The 24,502-nt window shown below is 44.9% G+C and overlaps 1 protein-coding gene across 1 annotated transcript in view; it reads right to left on the bottom strand.

Annotated features, from left to right (window-relative positions):
• LRP12 (LDL receptor related protein 12) overlaps positions 1-24,502 on the bottom strand; it is a 76,714-nt gene that overhangs the window by 37,858 nt on the left and 14,354 nt on the right. The window contains exon 2 of the mRNA XM_056135205.1: positions 5,371-5,427. Within this exon, the coding sequence (XP_055991180.1) occupies positions 5,371-5,427 (57 nt within the window). The remainder of the gene's footprint in view (positions 1-5,370; positions 5,428-24,502) is intronic.

Below are 24,502 nucleotides of genomic sequence, written 5' to 3'. Positions count from 1 at the left end.
GCTGGGGATCAAACCCGGGTCAGCTGTGTGCAAGGCAAACACCCTCCCCGCTGGACTATTGCTCTGGCCCCTGAGAATAAAGATTTTATAAGACCAACTTGCAGGAAAAAAAAAATAGTAAGCTATTAATGAGGTTTCATTGACCTCTGCAAGCCAGCATTTAATTGCAGCATAAATGCAGTTAATTATAGCACATATTGCGGGTGAGTTGTATTGGCCCTAAGACTCCTCTGTGAAAATCCTACTCCTGAGGACAAGGGTCTTTCAAGAGGAAATTAAATTGAAGTTGTCCTTTCCCAAAGAAGACATACAGACGGCCAATAGCAATCTGGGAAAGTGCTCACCACCTCTCAGGAGTAGGGAAATGCAAATCAAAGCAACATGAAATATCATCTCATTCCAGGGAGAATGGCACAGATCAAAAAGTCTGGAAAGTCGGTGCTGAGAAATGAGCCCTCACCCGATGCTGGTGGGAACGCCATCTGCCTTGGCCTCTACGGAAAACAATACAGAGATTTATCCCCAAAATAGGAATAGAACTACCGAAGGACCACTTTTTGGCATCTACCCCCCAAGCACAAAAACATTAATTCAAAACATAGCTACGCTCATCATCTCACTGAGGACAACAGTCAAAAAAAATATGGAAACAACCCAAATGCCCAACTATAGATGAATGGATCAAGAAGTCGTGGAATGTATACAAAATGGAACTCTGCAAACAAAATTACGCAGGTTGCCGCAGAGGGGAGGACGTAGAAGATATCATGCTATTAGAGTCAGCCAGAAGGAAAGGGACAGATACAGAATGATCCCACTTACATGTGAAACAAAAAGAATGCACAGCAAAGCAGCAAAAAGGGCCAATGGCAACACAGCAAGAGAACTGATGTAGAAACTGGTTTGTAAGTGGGAGAAGAGGGTTGAGAGGGAGAGGCTTGGGGGGTCCTTGGGGAAGGGAGGGAGGTACACTGGTGAGGGGTGTGTTGGTGGAATTAAGTACAGGGAAGCCTCATTAATAATCTTATAAATCACAGTACCATAATCAATAAAAATAAAAAGTAGTATACCCATTACAGTAAACCACAAAAGTAGGTCTTGTCACATCTGGTTATTTAGCACAAAAAGATGATGACTTTATGCATGAAAAGTATAATGAAAAGAATTGCAAATTCTAGTACCTCAAGAAGTATGGAAGGGGGAAAAATGAGGTCATAAGGGTAGGCACTAATTCAATATGACAAGTGTCCTTAGAGATTAGAGGCCGGAGAGAGCATAGCGGGCAGGGTGCTTGCCTTGCACACAGCCGACCTGGGTTTGGTCTCTGGCTTCCCACAGGGTGCCTGAGTCTGCCAGGAGTGGCCCGTGAGTGCAGAGCCAGAAGTAAGCCCCGAGTACCACTGGATGTAGCCCCAAAACAAAGAGAGAGAGAGAGAGAAAATAGAACAGAGGCACACAGCGGGAAGATACCAAGATTCGGCGGTGGGAAGACTGGTTTCTGTAAGCCAAAGGGAGGCCTCCCAAGAGCTCCACCCTTCCAGGACCTTCCCATGTACTGAATAGCCCCCAGGACCGTGGGAGAACAAATTTGCTCTTCCAGTCAGCCGGCCCTTTGTGCTTTGTTAAAGAAGCCCTAGCAACCACCACATATGCCTAAATCAGGTCTGAAACACAGGCAGGGAAACCCAAGACCAAGGAAAACTATTAAAATATACAAACACATTTCCACACTAATAGGTGCAGAGTTTCTTTTCAAATAGGAATTTATTCAAAGAGAAGTTCAGTGTTCCATGAGCAGCCAAGTAGACTCTTTTTAAACCAATCAGCAAACAAAACAAGTAGAACCTACTTTCAGTTGAAGCAAAATTCAGAACTTAAGAAAATACTGACTCTGTCCATATTTCAATTCTCATATTTCACATAAATTCACGTAAATCAGCAAGCCATTATTTGGCAAATAACACACAATATGAAATGATGCATGGTTAAAAAATTCCCTCAAAGGGCAACCAGTGAGTTTTTATGTAACAGAGAACAAAAGTTTGCCGATAGGGTTTCAGACTCCACTTGCAACTAATCCGTAAGAAACTCAACAAACCGAATGCCCGTGTCTTACTGAAAAATACTCATGATTATTCTAAAGGGCTATTAAATGTTCCCTTTCCAATTATGTATCAATGTAGAGCTTGACCGTCTTCACATACATCAAACAAAGCAACTTATTACAAAAGACAGACATACATATGAGACTTCAGCAATCTCCTTTTAACCCAATCTCTGGCATCCCCACTCCCAAATTAATTTAAAGTGCCGTTCTTTTTATTGATGTTTTTGTTCGGGAGAACACATTTTTTAAATAAAATTGTCATTGGTGCAAACATGCGAAAGTCACTGTTATTTGCAAAGGAAAGTAATGAGCCTTTAAGCAGTTTCTCTCTTTTAATTCCCAATCACCAAGTATGAACAGCTACAGTAGCACAGTTGCCCATCAAGATCAGGGTTGCAGGCCTGATTTCTAATGTGATGGCGTTGGGAGCTACTGGCCTCAAAAGTGGAAACTGAGGTTATTAAACCGGGTCACACATTAGGGTGAGGCAAACTCCAGAGAAAGACAGGTCCTTATCTGCAGAAGAGGAGAGGGCAGGGAGTCTCCCGAGTGCATGGGAAAGACCCTGGGAAGGTATGGAGGGGAGGTGTCACCTGTGAGCCAGGAGAAGGGTCTCACCAGGAACCCAGTCCGCCAGCCTGGTGATGGCAGACGTTCAGCCTCCATTCAGAATGAAACGGCTACTCAGGATTGAAGGACCTCAGCCGACGACAGCACTTGGGCCCAGGCAACTGAGGTGGACCGATCCGGCTCTTGGTATTCCTTAGAACTTAAAGAATATCTCAGACTAGCGAAGATGAAAATCACGCATGAGATATCAACCTTTTGGTCATGCCAATTAAAATGTCTGTGAACACTCTTCTTACTTTACAGTTAACAACCAGGAAAGTCACCTAATTCTCTCTAGCTGCTCAAAATAGAAAGGAAAGGGGAGAAAAACGAAGTTTGTCTTTCCAAAGAACTCGCCTTGAAAGAGAATGAAAACGGGGAACTAACTGGGAAAGAATTGAGGCAAGGGGCATGAGCCTCTCCTCCCTCACAGGCAACAGGCTTGTTCATGGCCGTGGCTGGTGCCTCATCATCCTCCGCGGGTCTCTTAAGTCTATTAACTTTCTGAATAAAAAAAAATATGACATAAGACAAAAGAGAAAACATAGTTTTGCTTCATCAGAGGAGATCACTAAATCACAGATAACAAGAAGAAATAAGTTTGTAGAGTGACATGGATACAAAGCTCTGGAATTCACCTATGAATAAAACCTTTAATGCCTAAGTTAATTTTAAAGTTATAAAAGCTTTCTGTGACTCAATAAAAGGCACTCGCCTCAGTGGGTTTCTGAATTTCAGGGGTATATGTATGGTATTTAGTTGTTTTTTAAAAATAAAAATTGTGCCTCATGTCCCATAGAAAGGTTAAGGACTTTCTTTTAACACCACCATCAACTTATTATTATTATTATTATTAGTAGTAGTAGTAGTAGTAGTAGTAGTAGTAGTAGGGCCAGAGACACAGTAATGGGTTAAGGTGCTTGCCTTGCATACAACCAAATCCTGACTCAATCTCCAACACTATGTGTGATCCCCTGAGCACTGCTGGACATAGAAAAGTAAGAGAGAGAGAAAGAGAGAGAGAGAGAGAGAGAGAGAGAGAAATAAATTAGGGTAATTGTAGATACTAGCATGTTACCATATTGGTCATATTCAGGTTGATAAGACAATGGCTGATTTTTAATTCCTCTATTCCTTTTGCTGGTCTCAATGTTCTATTTTTTCCTGCAATTTTTAATACTTGTGTATTAAAAAACGACTTGTCAATCAATGCAATATTTACCGAAACATAAGACTTAACAACCTTCTTTGGAATAACTTTGTAAATCAAAGTGTTTAAATAAAAAATAAATAACTTAAGCAGTATGAGAGACCTTAGCCAGTGTGTCTGGTTCCATATTTGTGTGGGGGTGAAATGAGAGAGCTGGGACTCCTTGCATGTTTTCCTAATGAATTTAGTTTCATCTTAGGGGCTGTGGGAGGAAGGACTCTGAAGGGTTTTGGAAGAATAGAGGGGCACAGGCACGTTTCCTGGTTGGGTGGCCCCTGCCAGAAACTGAGGGTACAGTGAACTTATTTGAACACAGAGATGGAAGAGGTGACAAGGCTCAGACTGGTCTGCAGGGAGAAAGGATAGATAGTAGCGGCAGGAAGACTTGCTTGTTCAGCTTTGAGGCTAAGGGACTGTTTCAGCAAAGAAGAATAACCAGTTCATGGAAGAAGACCTGAATCAATTTTTCAGGTATTCAATGTTCCAACACCAATGTGACCTTCTCTCAACCAATGTCCTCAGTTCCCCAGCCTCCTCCTCCCCATTTAGCAAGCACAAAAAATCTACTTCATTTTACTTGTTAGAACAAAATGGAATTATCAGAAAATAGATCAGAAAAAATCAATTTATGATAATTGTTATATCTCACAATGGTGTTACTAAAGCCATTCTCTGAGGATTTACTGATTTACTGAGCTAGTTGGTGCTAGTTGAACCTTCTGTGTTCACTGTTTTTGCTCATGGAGCTTGGTGGGCTTCTACTCGTTTCCCATCAAATCTGCTGTGCTCCTACTGGACGGTCAGTGCTGTGGAATTTAGAGATGATGTGGCCATCTGCTCTGAGAGCTGTGGAGCTGGGCCACTTACATGCCAGACGATGCAGGGTGTGGACAGGGGCTGCTGGCCGATCTCTCAGAGAGGGAATCTGCCCGCCCCCATTCTGGGAGGGCCACAGCCCAGACATCCATCTACCCAGGATGAATCGGCAACTTGATGAGCCACCCAAGCTTTTTCTAGTCAACCAACAATCATCTTAACTTGTCCCTTCTACCTACAGGGGAAAAAAATGTCATTTCTATGGCATGGATGCTACGAATAGCATGAAAGCTGGTTGTTTTTAATGGTTCCTTTTGTGTGTGTGTGTGTGTGTGTGTGTGTGTGTGTATGTGTATAAAACACTAGTTCAACTTGAGTTAACTCTTCTTCTCTTGGCTCAATGTTTGTACGAAAAATTAGGCAGTCCAGCTAGTAATCAATCCATACAAGTTCCAATTTTATCTTAAGAAAATTTCTCCATGTTACATTTATTTCATTTCTTATTACATGCTGCAAAATGCAGTAATAATTTTTATAGCCAAATATCACTTTATAAGATACCAGGTGGCTTTCAATATTTACCATATAAGCCATGCATGAAATTTAAACATTACAAAAAAGGACTTACCAGTTGTCACTCCTGAAATATGCACATTTTCTGAATGTTCTGCAAGAGCACCGTTTCCTAAAATTAAACATAATGAATAAACTAATTTACATGATAAAATTTATAAAAAAAAATTAGATTCTCCCTTTAAAAAAAAACATAGAGCAACAACTTGTAATATACAGAAACAAAACAAAACTCTTTGATAGTAATCTTCAGAACAGTGCCATGAAGCCCGAAATCACAGCCGTAATAGAAAAAACATGTTTAGAAACTCACAACAATGTCACCAAATATATAAAGATCCAGTACAGAGAGCTGATTGACACCAGGAGAGATTTTCTATCAAGCTAATTAACAATCAAAAGCAAAATTCAGGACTTTTACTTAAAAGGCAGAATTCTGTACTTTCAAAACACTGACCTTGTTTCTAGCTTCTAAAAGTCTTCTAACTCTTTCAACTTTTTCTCATGAGAGGCTTTATTAGCCTTATGCATAGGGACTGAACCACATCCTTCTTTGGAAGCCCAGATTTATTCCCCCACTCCTACCCTTTTTCTGTGCTGGGGAACAAACCCAGGGCCTCATATACTTACCTCAAAGTTAAGTGCTCTCCTGCTAAGATACATTCTTGCCCAAGTGCGCGATTTTCTATACCTTCTACCACCAAGTTGGACACAGAAAAGAAGCATTTGAAAAAAGAATACAAACTCATAATGAGGGCTAGATAGGAAGCAAGTAGGAACAGTGCTTGCCTTTCCCATGGCTGATGCCGGCTTCATCCCCAACACCAACACCACACGGGGTCTCTAGCGCCAGGAGTGAGCCCGAGCACAAAGCCAGGAGTAAGCACTGAGCACCACCAGGTATGGCCCTGAAGCACCGACACCCCCTTCCCAAAAAAACACCCAATAAGTTACCAATTGTCACTCATAAAAACCTGAAAGCGTAATTTAAAATACAATTATTTATACAGCCACATTTATTCCCCACCCTGTCAATACTGATGACAGATGCCAAAGAGGCAAAAACCAGCCCAAATGGAAATCAGAAGATTATCCCTTGGGCTTCGGGTACAGTCAAGTGTTCCAGTGTACAAGGCTCCTTTCATTTCACTTTCAGCAAGACGCAGAGGCCATGCAGCCAACATGCAGAGCATCTTTTTCCCCCACACACTTTGTACAGAAAACATCTGATCTCTTCAAGTTCTGAGATACAAATACATTTTTAAAAAACCCAGGATGAAATACGTCTCAAAATAATTTTCAATATCTGTGCCCATGTCCTTGAAACTCTCCCAGAATAAAATGTAAGCAAACGCGTGGCATTTCTATCGCACACGCGTCCCCCTTTTGCGGGCCAGTATTCTGGTGAGGCGCTTAAGGAGGGCGGGGGTCCTCAAAGGCAAAGCCCCATTTTCAAGCGTCTCCCTTGGAGAAAGGCCTCAGTTACTCCCTCAAATGAACCAGAAGTGTCTCTTCAGGTATTTATATTTGTAATTCTTTTTTAAAAAACTGAGTCACCACGACATAGACACTTACAAAGTTGTTCACAATTGGGTTTCGGTCATACAATGTTCCAACCCCCGTCCCTTCACCAGTGCACATTTCCTGCCACCAGTGTCCCCCAGTTTTCCTTCTGTCCCACCCCCCTGCCCTGCCCCCGAAGTCTGCCTTTATGGAAGATGGTTTTCTTCTCAATCTCTCATTCTTTCTCTTATTTTCCTCTTAGGCACTGTGGTTTACACGAAAGGGTATCCTGCGTGTCACTTTACCTCCTTCCAACACTCGGTTCTTGTCCAGAGCAATCATTTCCAACTTCATTGTCACTGTGGTCCCCTCTCTGTACTAACTGCACTTCCCCTCCCACTTGGCGGCAAGCTTCTACCACGGACCAGTCAGTTCTCCTGGCCCTGGTTTCTAATGTCTCTGGGTATCGTTCACATACGATGCTTTTTCTTTTCTTTTCTAACTATCCCACAAATGAGTGCACTCATTCTTTATCTTTCCCTTTCCCTCTGACTCATTTCAGTCAGCATGATGCTCTTCGTGCCCATGCATGTGTCCATCCACACTTCCTGACTTCATTTTCTCTAATAGCTATGTAGTACTCCACTGAAGAAGATGCACCGTAGCTTCTTTATCCACGCATCTGCTCCCCGGCACTTGGGTGGTTCCCAGACTCTGGCTGTTGTGAAGAGTACTGCAATGAACACAAGGGTGTGATGGCTTTTCCTGGGCCGTGTTTTTGGGCCACCAGGTATTTATTATGTACTTTTCAAAATCTAACTGTTAATCAGCTCCATCTACCTCTGCCCTGCCTACCCTTCTTTGTGAACTGTTTGTCTTTGCCTCCAAAGCTCTGTCCTTCTCGAATCGAAGGTCCCCTACCATTACCCCTAGCTTGGGAAGGCAACTGACAGAGGAAGCAGTTTCTGGGGGGCAGAAGTGGGCAGGCGGGGGCCAGGCTGAAGCAGCTCTAGGGGAAGGCAGAGTTTCTGGGGTGGTTGATGGAAAGTGGGGAGAAAAAGCCGGCGCTTATTCCAATGTCTCCTCTGCACCCATCACTCGTCCAGGCCCACAGCACTCCTGGGAACCCCCAGCCCAACACCACCTCCACACTAGACACGCTAAGCTCTGCAAGACACACTCCACTTGGTGAAGTGCTGGAACTGTCCAAGATTAGTGGGGAGCTTCTGGGCCTACAAAATGAAGTGTTCTTAGCTACTTCCATTGGGAAGGACTGTGTGGAGGGCACCACGGAGCGCATGAGTGACTCTGATGACAGATATCGATGTAAGGTTCTTGCCCATAAGCCATAATTTATTTTCCCCAGAAACATCCCATACTGCAGACATTGGGGTGAAACTTGCTGAATTTCTTTCAGGAACCCACCTGATGGTGGTGGCATGAACAAACTGTAAGGAGTGGATTCAGCGGTGAGTCAATAAATTAAAAAATAAGAAGACTAAAAAGAGAAAAGCATGTCAGCAATATTTTTAACAACGTCTGCCTATCAAACTTTGATGCCAGTGGAGGGGAAGAGAGAGGGGAGGGGGAGGGGAGAAGGGGGAGAAGAGAGAAGGAGGGGGACGGGAGGGGTCAAAGGGAAGAGGGAGGGGGAGGAAGGAAGAGGAGAATAAAGAAAGAAGAAAAGGAGGAAGAAAAGAAAGGAGAGGAGAAGGAAGAGGAAAGAGGAAGAGGAAGGCGAGGAGGAGGAAGATGAAGAGAAGGAAGATGAGGAGGAAGAAGGGTCAAAGGAGGAGGAGAAGGACAAGGAAGAGGGGGAGCAGGAGGAAGGGGGGAGGAGGGGGAGGAGGAAGAGGAGGGCATGAGCAATAGTACAGCGGGAAGGGTGCTTGCCTGTACACAGCTGCCCTGGGTTACACAGATAACCAGCACTGATTATGGTCCCCTAAGCCCTAAGCATCACTGGTTGTGGCCTCCAGCTCCATCCCCACCTGCCTCCCCCAAAAAATCAAATTTAGTAACAACTCATCAGCTTTGCCCCAATTTGGACACCCATCTAAACCTCTGCCCCAGTTCACATAAGCAAGCCTTTGACCCGGTTCTGATAGCCAAGCCTTTGACCTGATTTGTATAAGCAAGGCTTTGCCCTGGTTTGGATAACCAAGCCTTTGCCCCGGTTTGGATAACCAGCCTTTGCTTCGGTTCGGATAAGCAAGCCTTCGCCCCGGTTCAGACAGCCGTCTAAACCTTAGCTAAGCACAGGCAGCCCAGCAGAGGTATCGCTGTCAGGAAACCACCAGAAGTTCAGGTCACAGATTCAGATCGACACGTGAACAAGGTTATCTTGGCCTCCTTCAGTGATTCCTCTGCATAAGACAGGACTTACCTCTCCTATATTAGATGCAACACACATATCACAGCTTTAGGGAGCACATGAAATGACCCTCAGGATAGTAATAATACTATTAGTATTATTATTGTGTTTTGGGCCACGCCTGGAGGTGTTCTAGGCTTATTCCTGGGTCTGTGCTCAGGGGACTACATGGGGCATTGGTGATCAAACTCAGTGAACTCTCCCTCTGGCCCTGTCAGACCTGTAGTGTTCGGTTAAGTGTGATACATGAATCTCCCCACCTCCAACTCAGTAAACAGATATAGCACTAGACCGCCAATATCTAACGCCACTATCCACCACCTCTCCTACTTAGGTCAGGTTACTTAATTTCCATGTTTTAAATTTCATCTCTATAACAGAGGGAATAATTTTGCTATTTTTTTTTTTTGCTTGTTGGGGGCAACAGCCAGCAGTGCTCAGGGATCACTCCTGGAAGGGGGTGTAGGGATCCTATGGGGTGCCAGGTACCCAGCCCAGGTCAGCTGCACGCACAGCAAGCGCCCTGCCTACTGAGCTCTCTCTGGCCCCAATAGGTATTGTACACCCCATCTCTTCCATCCACAGCTTAGAAAAATGGCGGGGGGTAGGGGAGAGAATGAAACCTAATTCTCCATCAGCATGCTAACAAAATATAGTTTCATAATAAAATACTCAATAAATGGAATTAAGCTGACTGCATTATGTTTTATCTTGGAAATACATGTACATTAAGCTCAATGTTTCAGAATAACATCAAGATCTAAATTTAGTTATAAGATCATGTTTACAGTTAATATGCATGCTTTTACACAAGCATACATGCATGCACGGGCATTTATGTGACACTTGATTTATCTTCTGATAATTCCATCTGCCATTTCTTTAAGTTTTGTTTGAGCAAGCAATATGAAATAAAATTGTTCTACACCTGTCCAGAGGGCGGGCTGAGGGGTCAGAGGGACCCTGGGGACGCTGGGGGTGGGACTGGTGTTGCAACAATTCTATTATGAACAGCTTTGTAAAATCATGAGTGTCTTAATATAAAAATAAATCTATATTTAAATAATAAAAAAGGTGAAAATGGAAGAGAACCAACCTCCAAAAAAAAAAAAAATAAAAGCTCCGGGACACCCCCCACCCCCCTTCTATTTAGGAGAACCGTTCACAGCCCTATGTGTGACCGCCACCTTCCTGCTCCTGCCGAATCACGCACGGCATCCCGAGGTTTTCCACAAACCACCGACAGCTCTGGCTTTTGTGGCAACAACAAAGAGAAATGATTTTTCAATAGTGCAAATTTCAAGGTACAAATACAAAGGAGATGGAATTTAAAAATCAGAAAGCAGGAGCACATGTGGACATGAGTTCAGGGCCTGACCCCTGGCACTGCATGGGTCCCCGGCCCTCTGGCACCCTGCTAGGAATCGCACTCGGGCACCGCCGGGTCCCCCCACCCCCAAATCAGTATACTTCTAAACATTTTATTTGAAGTGGAGAAGGGTCACATCCAGAGATGATCAGGGCTTACTCTAGGCTCTGTGCTGAGTGATCGCTCCTGGCAGTGCTAGGGGGACAGGGGTAGGATACCCAGTGCCGGGGATTGAACCCAGGCCGCCGCCTGCAAGACAAGCAACTTAATTAACCATGTACTATCTCTCTAGCCATTCCCTTCTAAAAATTTTAAAGTGTAATACTTCTAACAACATTTTTCCTTTTTTGGGTCACGCCCAGCAATGCTCAGGGGTCACTCCTGGCTCTGCACTCAGGAATTACTCCTGGCGGTGCTTGGGGTGCAACATGGGATGCCGGGGATCGAACCCGGGTCGGCCACACGCAAGGCAAACGCCCGACCCGCTGTGCTATCGCTCCAGCCCCTCTAACAACATTTTAAGAGAGCCTCAATTTCCTTAGTTAACGGCACTTGTAGATTTCCAGGTTTTCCTGATACTAACCCTGTGTATTCATGGTTTCCACTCAGGCTCATCTCCCACACTAAAGACTTCCTTCAGCAAAGACTTAGTTCTACTTCAGTCCCTCAAAATCTCATCAGTCCTTCATGAGCCTCCAGCAACACCCTCAGTTCCTGTCTTCCAGCATATGCGCCTCCCCCTGCCCATAAACGCTTACTTTTTTCCAGGTGTGTGTTGACAGGTTCAGGTTCTGTATGCTGATAACCTTCCACACCTCTGACTTAATCAGAACCCAGTTCCCGGGAGCTAGTTTTCACTTGACCCCTTTCCTGTCTCCAGCATTCACCTTGCACCTTTCACACCCGTCCCTAATCCTTACCGCCCTCCAGATGGATACATACTTAAGCCCACTTGACATGCAGACACGTGGGGACTCATAGGCTCAGAAATCCACAAGGCTGCCCAGTGGTCAGTGTGCAGCCTGGATGTGGGCGGACCTGTGTTCAGAGCCCACGGCAGCTTAGCTGGGGCTGAGCTAAGTCAGAGTTTCTCAACAAAGGGCAGAATATACCCACCCCACAGGCCCCCAGACCATCCAAGGGGGCAACTGGTGAGAAATCACATATATGGGGGCCACTGAAAGATAGTGGGGCTCAACTGATAGAACAGGGGAAGGAAAGAAAATTGGAAGGGGGAGGATCACAGTTGGAATCAGTTGAGAGACACTAGTCTAAGGCATTCCCAATGCTTCTCTACAATTAATCTAGGCACTGCTTGTAGATTTTTAATTAATTAACTTTGGGGTTAGGGTGGAGTTGGGGCCACACTTGGGGGTGTTCAGCGACTATTTCTGGCTCTGTGCTCAGGAGTGGTGGTGTGCAAATCCTCCACGGTGATTCAAATTAGGGTTGGCAGCGTGCAGGGCAAGAGCCTTTACCCCTGGACTAACTCTCCTGCCCTAGAAGATGCTTTCTGACTTCCTGTTGAACAGAAACTCAAGTTTTACTCTACCATTATGCAGTACTTCAAAGGCACCGACCAGCAAAATGCTTTCACCTGTGCCGCCGGCCTGCTCCTCCCTGTGGATCTGTTACCTTGTGAGACCACCGAGGCCTCCTGGCTTCCGACCTTGACGTGTAGAAGCTCTTCTCTTCATTTCGTCCTCTTTCTGCCCCATGTGTACTCAACTCTTCCTAAACTTGCTGCCTCTCCTGACTTCGTGTCGCCAACACTTCCCTCCACTTTTATTGCCTTAAAATAAATTACAAGCCCATGAGGACAGAAGCAGATGTGCACAATCCAGCTGATAAACTTGGTTCCTATTCGAGAAACAGCTCTTACATGTGCAAACGAATCTCGCAGTTTCCTGTCTTCGGTCTTCTGGAGTCGTCTGCTCCACGTGCTAGGAGACATTTCGTTTTTGTTGTTTGGGGAACACGTGGGGGGGATGGGGGGGCGTGGAGGTCAGAGGTTGAGGGAACTGGGAGGCTGCTCAGGGAACCATGTGGGTGCCAGGGATCTGACACAAGCCTCCACCTGCAAAGCATGTACGCCAGGACTTTCTGTATCTTCAGGCCGGAAAACCTCATGGGACACCTGGTACAAATTTTCGGCTCAACTTTATAGGCTACAAACAAAGTGAGTCAAAGGCTCACCATCATCAGCGCTTCTTCAGTTCTTCACCTCTTCCTTTTACTCCCTGCCTCCTACATGTGTGTTTTGGTTTCAGCACTGGCTTGGGGGATGCGGGAAACGACAATGTGTGAACATGTCAGAACAGGCCTCCCACCAGTCCCACACCTGAGCCCCTAAACTGCACGCAGGAAACAAACCACTCACCTCGATATAAGTCAGGAGACTCCTGGGTGTCTTCAGTGCATCAGATCAGTACCAAGTACGTCAGATCAATACCGAGTGCATCCACTCAGTACTGAATGCACTAGATCAATACTTAATGCATCAGATTGGTACTGAGTGCATAGGATCAGTACTGAGTTCACTGGATCAGTACTGAAAATGCACAGAATCAGTACTAAGTGCATCAGATCAATACTGAGTGCGTCAGAGCAGTACCAACTTTATTGGAACAATACCAAATGCACTGAATCTGTATAGCGTGCAATAGATCAGTACCAAGTGCACCAGATCAGTACTGAGTGCATTGGATCAGTATTGAGTAGAACATATCACTACCTCAGTCTTTATCAGCCTAGCTTGGGTTACTAACTTAACTGGCCATTTTCCATACCAAAAGTTAAAGGTTTGTTTTGGAGGGGCAGATGTGGTGGGCATACCCTGGCTGTGCTCAGGACTTATTCCAGATGAGCTCCGGGGTCCCTGCTGGGGATGGAACATGGGTCAGCTGTGTGCAAGGCAAGCACCCTACCTACCCCTGTACTAACAGTCCGGCCCAGAGAGCTGAGCATTTTAAGTGGAAAGAGAGTCTCCCCTTCTCTTTTTCTACAAGAACTTTGCTTGGCAGAGCATGTGGTGCCATGCATGGGCCCGGGGCTCTGGAGTGGAAGGCACAGCCATTAGCCCTCTGATTTCTGTACATCCCTGGCCTGCCTCCCTTTCTTCTTTTTTTCTTTCTCTTTCACTCTCTCTTGCCCTGTCTTCCTATCCCCCCTTAAAACTATCCTCCCATTCCTGATCCAGAGTGGGATTTCATTAAGTGTTGGCTGATTTCATGAATCAAAATGGTCTGATTCTGAAATTGAAACACCCTCTGCATCCTTAGCAATTTGGTTTCACATCACAGTTTGCTCGGCAGACAGGAGTAAGGAAGAACTAGGACAGAGGAGAGAAAGAGGCACTTCTTAGTGAATGAAAATGGAAAAGTCACCAGGGGAAAGAGATTTTAGATCTAACTGCTCACTAGGATTATAGGGCTTTGGGGAGCTCTTTCTTATCAGTGTATTCCAAGGTGGAAAATATTTGGTGAATGTCTATTCCAAGCTCCAGAATAGCTTTCGTCTTCACTGTTTGGGATTCTACTCTGCATTTACTTTCACAAATTGCTGAGGGCAAGGAGAGGACACGGGACGGAAGGTTTTACCATTTTCACTCTTTAACAGCTCTTGGGTTGGTGACAGGTACAGTTCTTGCACCTGAGAACGCTTTTTAAAGAACCAAGTGGCTAGCGGTTCACTGATTTCCACAGACGCTCAGACCGTAACTGGCCAGCTCTTTCACAGCATCTCTTGTGGTTGGCTTTGGGGCCACACCTGGTAGTGCTCAAGGCTTCCTCCTGGCTCTGTGCTCAGGGATCATCCCTGGTAAGCTTGGGGAGCCAGAAGGGGTGACAGCGATCAAGCCCAGGTCTGCCGTTTACAAGGCAAATGCCCTGCACATTGAGCCAGTTCTCCCATCCTATTTCTCACAGAATCTTAAAATAGTCTGCTACTGCTAGTATCTACCAAACGGTATTACTTTCGAGCAGTGAGAAGTATATAAAATTAGGATTATCTCTTTCACAAAACTTAAAAAAAATTATCCAGTGTAAATATTATCTATCCCTCCTACCTACAAATGTTTACCCAAGTGAAATTTTAAAAAAAGAGAAAAAAGAAACAGTCTCAAGTATACATTTGTAGCTATGCTATGTACTTTCACAAATTTTAGATTACAGACTCATGAGGAAAAAGTATTTCAGATCTGTACTATTTCCTTTACAAATAAAAAGACTAAAATTTAGAAATAGGAAGAACTTGTTCAAGGTGACATGGCTGAAAACTCTGATCTAAATGTCATAGTTCTGGCCTGTTGCGAAGGCCAGAAAAGCCCTACCTCCTTCCTTCACTGGGCCTCTTCAAGAGTAAATGGTTCATACTGTGAGCTGGGATGGGGTGTGTGTGTGTGGGGGGGGGGGGGGGGGGGGGGTCTGGGCCATAGAGCTTGCTCCTGGCTCTGTACTCAGGGATCACTTCTGGCAGAGCTCAGGGACCATATGCAGTGCCAGGGATCAAACCCCAGGTCAAACTGTTGCAGGGCAAATGCCTTAGTCCCATCCCCGTAAATATCTTCGTCTCCAAATGAGTCACATATAGTGAATAATAATCTCATCACTTATAAAACACTTTGCAGTAATACATATATCTCTAATCCTTAAACAACCCCAGGAGCAATTGATAATCCCACTATTAAGGCCCAGGAAATTGAGGCTCCACCTTTAAATCCACAGGATTAAATTCCACATAAACTAAGGGGTAAGATTATACAGGAAACATGTTCTTCTGAGACCAAGACTGAAGACAAGAATTTGTCTATAAGTGATGCTCATCTGTGAGTCCAGACAGAGTGAACCAGGAGAAAACCAAGGGCTCCACCAAGAGATGAGGGACCTGGAGAGATGAGGGCTGGAGAGACAGTACAGAGAATAAGGTTCCCCACTACAGGTCCTCAGCCTGCTGGGAGTTATCTCTGAGCACCACCAGGTGTGGCCCCAAGCCTCCCCCCGCCCCGCCCCCAACATACAGAAACCAACAAAAAAGGTCAGAGGTTGTTCAGAACAACCACGATGGCAATACTAGGTAGTAATGAGGGCCTGATGGTAGAAATACAATAGGAAGTATGGGAGTCCTGCCTTTGCCATTTCTCACATAAGCCACAGGACCGAAGACATGGTACAGGAGCTGAGGTATCTGCCTCACCTGTGGCCTACCTGGTTAAAATCCCCCTGGCACCACATACAGTCCCCAAGCACAGCCAGGTCACAGCCTGAGCACTGCTAGCTGTGACCCAATCCCACCATGCAGTGAGAGAGAGAAAGAGGGGGGAGGGGAAGAGGATGGGGGAGAGGGAAGGGGAGGGGGAGGGGGAGGGGGAGGGGGAGGGGGAGCACGCGTATATGTGTGTCTACATATATGTATATATATAAACACTGTATTTTTTAATGCTGCTCACAGCTTAATTTTCAACTTTTTTTTTTAAATGTCCTTCATCTCTAGAGTTTGTACATTATCGTTTCTACTAAAAAACTGTTGCATGGATCCTGTCATTGGAACCAAGGATTTTGGAATCTGAAACTTGACAATTTTAGACATTTGACAATAACAAAACAAAGAGATCTGTGAACAGTTTTGGTGGAACCACACATTGTATGGCATGGCCGGGTAAGAGCTGAAAAACCTGTCTGCCCAGTGGAATTATAGATATATGTATATGTGCATATGGTTCGATTCCTCCGCCCCTCTCGGAGAGCCTGCAAGCTACCGAGAGTACCTCGCCCGCACGGCAAAGCCTGGCAAGCTACCCGTGACGTATTCAATATGCCAAACACAGTAACAACAAGTCTCACGATGGAGACGTTACTGGGCCCGCTCGAGCAAATCGATGAACAACAGGAGGACAGTGCTACAGTGCAGAGCATACTCTATCACATATGACTTTACTTTTATCGAACAGTAAGCATCTCCTAGAAATAGACCATTTGACCTAGTCATATTAGTCATTAATCTTAATAAGATGAATGCTTGCTATAACTGAACAGAGCCAGGCCAAAATCAAGACTTTCCTGGTGGACCTCATAAGTAAATCCTTTCTTCCAGTGGGGAGCGGGACCAGATAAACTCCCGGGTTTATGTCTGGGTTCATGTGCTGGAGTCTTTCTTAACCCAGAGGGTCACCTTCTCACGGTTCGTGGTAGGGACTAGTCACAGAAGTCAGGTCTGTTGTTCTGGAAGGGACCCACAGTCTCTGGGGTCACTTGCTTTGGGGGGTTGCTTCACTTTGCCTATCTAGCGCAAAGACAGCTAGTGTTTTCTATGTGTGTGTGTGTGTGTGTGTGTGTGTGTGTGTGTGGCGGGGGGGGGGGGGGTCTGGAGACTATTTCCAGTTTGGTGGGCTAAGTTGGGAGAGAGAAGGGACCATTTAATGGCAATGATAAACCATAATGCCCCAGAGGGGTGGGGTGGGGGGGAGAGAGAGCGACAGAGAGACAGAGACAGAGAGAGAAACAAAGAGAGAGGGAGAGAGAGGGAGAGAGGAGAAAAGTGTCTGCCATAGAGGCAGCTGGAGAGGTGGGGAGGTAGCGGGAGGGATACAGGGTATGCTGGTGGTGGGAAAAGTACAGGGGTGGAGGAATGGGTGTTGGAACATTGTAGGACTGGACTGAAGCCTGATCATGAAGGCTTTGTAACTGTATTTCACAGTGATTCAATAAAAAAATAAAATAAGCAACAAAACTTCATGCAGCAAAGTCATGGGGGTTGCAATGAAACGTGGGGACCAAACAAAGAGCATGCAGGCGGCTGGATCTGGCTCAAAGGTCTGTTTGCCCAGCGCTGCCAGGCGAGCTCCCTTGGACGCAGGGCTCTGGGCTGGAGTGTGCCAGCGTGGGCACCACGGGCTCCAGCACGCTCAGGGCAGGGCACACCCCATCAGCGCGTCCAGCTTTCGTCAACAGGTCCAGGCAGAGGCAGCCTGAGCCCCCTCCGCTGTCACGACCGCCCAGGGCTGCCTTCCTCCACCCCTGATAATTGTGTGAATCAATGATTTAACTGGGGCACGAGGCAAAAGTTCACTGGATGTTCTCTGGCTGCCCAGTAACAGAAATTCTCCAAGGCACTCCCTGGCACCCCCCAAACGCTCTCTGCTTACCCCTGCACTTCAGCAAAGGGGAGGGGAATGTGTTGGGCTTTTCCCAGGAGGATGAGTTTGGAGCCCTGTGCAGTCCCTCTGGTATGCAGCAGCCTGAGGTGGGGGCAGCGTTCCTGCTGCTTCCACCACATCTGTCATTAGGAACCAAGGCGTACTTCTCTATGTGTTGGCTTCCACCACCCCCAGGCTTCCCGTGCAATACTTAATCTCACGTGTGGTCAGTGGGAACCCCTGATATTGAAGCCTGTTTTTTTTTTTTAAGAAGGGTGCGATGAGGGAAATCACTGGTGCTCAGGACTCCCAGTTTTAGCCTGGAGTTCCGCCAGGGGGCCACTTCGTGCTGGGGCTGAACCCAGGTGTCCTGCCTGCAGAGCATGTGCTCCAGCTCCTGGAGTGACCTCTTGGGCCCCTGTTATAAAGTTAAAAAGAACTTTAGCACGGATCACTAGTCACGGAGAGTTTGCCTGCTTTACGATACAGTGGCTCGACTGGGCCCATAGCTTATTCTTTTTCTTTTCTAATTTTTTAAAATTGAATCACAATGAGAAACACAGTTACAGGATGGTTCATGATTGGGTTTCCGTAATATAATATTCCAACACCCGTTCTTTCCCACCACCGATGTCCCTAGTTTCCTACTTTACCTCTCCCTGTCCTCTCTCTGCCCTCTCTTTCTCTCACTCACTTGCTTGCTCTTTTGGGCATTATGGTTTACAATACAGATACTGAAAAGTTTTCATGTATATCCCTTTACCTTCTTTGAGCACTCAGTTTTTGTCCAGAGTGATCATTCCCAACTATTATCGTCATACCGGTTCCTTCTCTATCCTAACTGCCCTTTGTCACCCGCACACTTGTGGCAAGTGTCCAACCACTGACCAGTCCTCCTGGTTCCTATTTTTTCTGGCCTTGGATATTAGTCTCATGCTTTTTTTTTATATCCCACAATGAGTGCAGTTATTTTCCACTCCAGAGTAGGATCAGCCGTTCATCCACTAGATCCTTTCAGTGAAGACCGGCACCTTGACACAGTTCCAACACTGTTCCCTCGGATGAGGGTGCTATCTCTGCTCTGGCTGCAGTCTATCAATACAGAGAAAGATCTATAGCCTAAAAACCCACAGGCAGAAACTGAAAGTGGGATTTTCTTTCTGTAAAAGGAGCCATGCCTCTGTGTGACCGAAAGAATTTATTAAATTCCTCTATGGCTTAGTTTCCCTAAAATAGAGGTAAAGCAGGGCTTATCTCATAGATGTAAAAAGTAAATGCATTTACACATTTGCATATGTATGATTCAGTGTAATGACTGGCATAAGGTAAGCACTCCATAAAAATCAGCTAGAACAAGGACTAGGGTTATAGCAGAGTAGTTGCACGTATGCCTTGCATGTGAGAGGCCCTAGGCTTGATATTCAGCACCATCAGAAAAGAAAAAGTACTTTTTCTTGAGTTTTGGAAAGAATTCAACCTTTGGATTCAGTAGGTCATGTTATTTTTCCTTTTTAAAAGTGTTTTTTGATTTTTTTTCATTTTTTTCAGTGGGTCACCATTTAACCACAAGGAAACTGATTTAAAATCAAGGTTAAATAATAAAAGCAGTATCAGTCACGGCACCAATAAACGTGAACAAAACCATAATAATCTAATTTTTCACAGTAGGAAATACTTTATGAAGAAAGCTATAAGTAAAAATGTCCAAGACAGGAAACAGAACCAGGAATACTCACAAGCCCATTATACAAAAGTCACCACAATTTTTTTTGTTTTGTTTTGGGGGCATACCCAATAGTTCTCAGGACTTACTCCTGGCTCTGAACTGAGGGATTATTCCTGCTGGTGCCTAGGGATTATATGAGATGCCAGGGCTCAAACCCAGGTCGAATGCAAGGAAGAGCCATACCCACTGTACTGCCACTCTGGTGCTGGTTACTACTATTTCTACTAGTTGCTATAAATGCTCATTTCACTGCACTGCTAAATATATTTTGATTTTCTTCTATTTATTAAACATTTTAAAGGTTTGATTTTTCAAAAAATAGATATTTACTAAGTAACTATGGTATTTATTTGTACTTCTTTGTGAAGTCAAGTTTTGTTTTTAATTTTATTAGCTGTCCAGTTGCTGTTTCTATAAATTATCTTTTGTTCATCCACTCGGAAAGGAAGAAAATTAACTTTTTATGTAGAAAGTATTTGCATAAGTTATTTAATAGCCTCACAACCAATCCTGAGGGTAGGTAGCATAAAATCCAATAACCCAGCATCTTGCCATTTAGAATTCCCAATTAATAGCAAACCAAAATGAATTCAGAATCACGAATGATCTGGTATCTGTGGCTCATCTATCACTGCCACGAGCAGATGAGTCCCAGCAATGAATTAAAAAGAGCAAATGTATCAGGAATTAATCAGCATGCATATAAACGACACTCAGTTTAGGGAGGTCTCTCAAGTAAAGCCAGGAAGTCCTCGAGCGCAACAGAGAGGAGCAAGGATGCTGCAGAGTTTGGCCAAGATACTTCTCTTTATACACTCTGGGTTCCTTACTATAAAATGAAAATAATGAGGGCAACTAGGCTGTAGGCAAAATGAGTGTGTGTGAGTGTGTGTGTGTGTGTGTGCACGCGCGCGTGTTGTGTGTGTATACAGGAGTACACAGGAGCACATTTACACCCCACATGGAGATGAGAACCTTGCCTGACACACAGTGATGGATTTCACAACCGATCCCTTCTGGTCTCCCAACACCTTTTAACAGAGCTTGCCAGACACACACTATGCTCTATCCCTGCTATTTAGAACCATGTTTCTCCTGAATAAGACATGTATGTTGCTCCTGAATAAGCTATGCACAGTAGCTAGATTTTTAAAAGGTGCTCCTGATGACACACTATCTTTATTCTGTATTAGTACATATATTTTTGAATCCCCATGAGCTACATAGGTACAAAGTTGTTCAGACTGGGCTTCAGTCATACAATGTTCCAACATCCATCCCTTCACCAGTGCACATTTCCTGCCACCAATATCCCCAGTTTCCCTCTCCCTACCCCCCTGCCTCTATGGCAGGTCCTTTTCTCCTCTCTCTCTTCCTCACACCCCCCCCCCCATTTTTCCTTTAGGCACTGTGGTTTACAATCCTTACTGAAAGGGTATCATACACGTCACTTTGCCTCCTTTTGGCACCCAGTTCTCGTCCAGAGTGATCATTTCCAACTATCAATGTCATGGAGGTCCTTTCTCTGTCCTAACTGCACCCCCCTACCTATGTACCTACACATACAAGCACACACACAGTCTTGTGGCAAGCTTCTCACCACGGGCTAGTGGCCCTGGCCCTGGTATCTACTGGACAGACTGTCTTTAAGGGGAGGAGAAAATCAATGCGGCTCACACACCCAGAGACGTAGGTTCTCCTCAGCAGAGTTCCTCCACTCTGTACTCTCTCCCATCACAAATTTTAATGTAATTATTTGGGGAAGGATTTGAGTACTTAATTTATGTTTTAAACAAAAAGGTTTCTAAAAAAAATTTGGGGCCATACCTAGTGGTGCTGAGGCTTACTTTTGGCTCTGTGTATGGGGATCACTCCTGTAAGGGTTGGGAGACAAATTAGGTTGCTGGTTATTATTACCTCTTCTGGTAATGCAGTACCAATGGCTCAACTTAGGGCAATGAGGGCCAGAGAGATAGTGCAGCGGGTGGAGCACTTGCCTTGCATGCAGCCAACCCAGGTTCAATCCCCGGCACCACACAGGTTCTTCCAAGCAGTGCCAGAAGTGATCCCTGACCACACAGCCAGGAGGAAGCCCTGAACGTAGTCAGGTAGGAGCCAAAAACAAATGAAACAGACAACAACCACCAAAATAATCTAGGGAAATGAGGGCAAGAAAAAAAAATTACAATGGGGTGGGTGGGAGAATACAGCTAAGGGTTCATGCCTAGCAGGCCCCTAACCTGGGCTCAACCCCACACAGTCCCAAGAGCATTGCCTAGCCCAGGTCTGGAGGCTCCTGGCAAAAGGTATAGTGTTGCCAGCCACCAGCCACAAGCACCTCGAGGGAACTCAGGTGAGCCCCAGGCACCGCTGGTCCAGTGGGCTCGCTAGTAGGGGCCGGGGACCACTTGGCAGCCTGCCCCCACCAAAAAGAAAGAAATCAATAAAGAACATCTGTATCGTCAATGAACAGTTGAAATATTCTGTTCAGAGCTGACCTCAGGATTTTCAAAAATTTTGAGAAACCCACACATAAACACATAGAAAGAACACTTAGAGCTAATAAACAAGCTCAGCAAGCAGGCGAGATGAAAGAAACATTGTATTCCTTGTGCTGTAGCAAGGAACAATCTAAAAATCAAATTAAGGAAACAAGTACCTTTGCAATAGCACAAAATATACACACATAAATTTAACAAAAGCTGTACTATACAACTACGAAAACACTGTTGAACAAATTTAAAGGCTTACATAACCAGGAAACCAGCTCCTGAGTCAGAACTGAAATTGATAAGAAACACTCTCCAAGCTGATCTACTGACTCAATGCAATCTCCATGAAATTTGTTGTTGCCTCTTTCCCCAAAGCAACTGACAAACTACTCCTACAATTCATATGGAAATCTGAGGAATTGAATAGAAAAACAGTCTTGATAAAGAATAACAAATGAGGATTCACTTTTGCTGGTTCCAAAACTACTATAAAGCTTTAGCTATGAAGGCAGCGATGTTGGTAAGGGGACCAAAATAAGCCCTTCCGGTTACCTGTCAGGGTCTGCAGACTTTCTGGATTCTCAGGAAGAACATCAAGACAGTTCAAGGAAGAAAGAATAATCTTCAAACCAAACTTTGAGAGACCACTGGTTTCCATGAGCCAAGTATGAAATCTGACCCCCTACTTCACAATCTGGCAACTAACTAAAATGGATCAGAGACACAATCAGTAGAGCTAAACCAGAAAGCTTTCTGGGGGGTGGGGGGAACAGCAGTAAATCTTTGTACTCTCGAATCAGGAAATTATTTCTAAGATACTGGACTGCCTCTAAATAAAGCAGCCATGGGGCTGGAGCGATTGCACAGCGGGTAGGGCGTTTGACTCGGGTTCAATTCCCAGCATCCCATATCCCATATGGTTCCCCCGAGCACCGCCAGGAGTAATACCAGGAGCATGAACCAGGAGTAACCCTGTGCATCACTGGGTGTGACCCAAAAAGAAAAAAAAAGAAAAAAAAAAGCAACCACTCCTCCAAGGAAACTAGCAAGAAATAAAAGTCTAAATGGGCAATGGGAGGAATGTCTGCCAAGCGCTGACCAAGAGTTAACAATCTACAAGACCCACACAGGACTTGGCCAACTCAACATGGCAAATCCCGTCAATGACGAAACGGTGAATGGCTCTAAGAGGACAAGTCCCCAGAGAACACACAAGGCAAATACACAAGAAGGGAACATTAACATTCGTCTCCATGAAGAGAACGCAATCCAAAGTCCACGCGGAGATATCACTTCCCAGCCACCATGGACCACGGGGAAGAGAGCAGGGATGGAAACCAAGTAGAGTGAGGGCGTGGAGAAGCTGCGGCCCTTCTCACTCAGCGTGTCACCGCTGGGCAGTCAGGAGGCCAAGAGTTTAGTTGGCGCCAAATCTTTTTTTCCCCAGAAAGGTAAACAGTGACATTATGACCCAGCAACTCTAAGCTTCCATTCTAGAGAATGGAAAACACAGACGGCTACTACGGTGCAAAAACCCCTAACTTGGCACAGCGTCATTCACAAAAACTAAAAACCCTACTGTGTGTTGGCCGGTACGTGAACACACACAATGAAGTACTAGTTGGCCACGAAAAGGAGCGATGGATGCCCCACTCATTCATGTGGGTTAAATAAATAATACACCTAAATTCGTCTGCTGTGTGAATCTGTTTATACAAAAATGCACACAAGAGGCATACTCATGTGACAGCAACATAATCACTGGCTCCAAACGCTGTGGGTAAAGAAAAGTGGGTAGAATAGTTAACAGCTACAGGGTTCCTCCCAGGACCGATGGAAGCACTCTAACATTGGAGTGCAGTGATGGCTAACACTCTGGATGTATTAAAAAACAACTGAATTATGGGGACGGAGTAATAATATAGTCAGGAATGTGCTTGCCTTGAACACGGCCAACCCGGGTTCAATTCCCAGCATCCATATGCTCCCCCAAGCACTGCCAGTGAGTGAACCCTGCAGAGCCAGAAGGAACCTCAGGGCACTGCTGGGTGTGGTCCCAAAGAAAGAAAAAAAACCTGAATTATGCACATAAAAAGGTTGAGCTTCATTATGTGAAAGTATAGCATTTGTCTAGTCACTAAACAAAGTGGTTTATCTTGAGGAAAAATGGCTAAATACACACACACACAGACACACACAGACACATACATAAAGTAGCTCACTATACTAACATTCTAAAAACACAAACACCAACAAAATTGGGAAAAGTATTTTTCAAAACACAACATCTACTCGTGATAAAAGTCAGCATAATAGGAAAAGAGAGGAATTTCCTCAACTTGCAAAGGGAAATCTATAATACTCCCATAAGTTGATGCATTTAAAGGTGGAAACTGAGTGCTTTCCACTGTGAAGGACATAACGGAAGAGCTACCACCACTCCTACCACATCTACAGTCAGACACAATCAGGCAAGAAAAAGAGAGAAAGGCATTAATTAGTTCAGAAAACCAAACTAAAACTTCTCTGTATTTCTGGATAACATAATTAAAAGAAAATCACAGAGGTACTTACTATATACTCTGAGAACA

Source organism: Sorex fumeus, unplaced genomic scaffold, assembly GCF_029834395.1.
Source record: "Sorex fumeus unplaced genomic scaffold, SorFum_2.1 ptg000002l, whole genome shotgun sequence".
In the NCBI taxonomy this organism is placed as follows: Eukaryota; Metazoa; Chordata; class Mammalia; order Eulipotyphla; family Soricidae; genus Sorex; species Sorex fumeus.
Note: the sequence above shows the minus strand (reverse complement) of the source record. Positions and strands in the feature narration are given on the sequence as shown.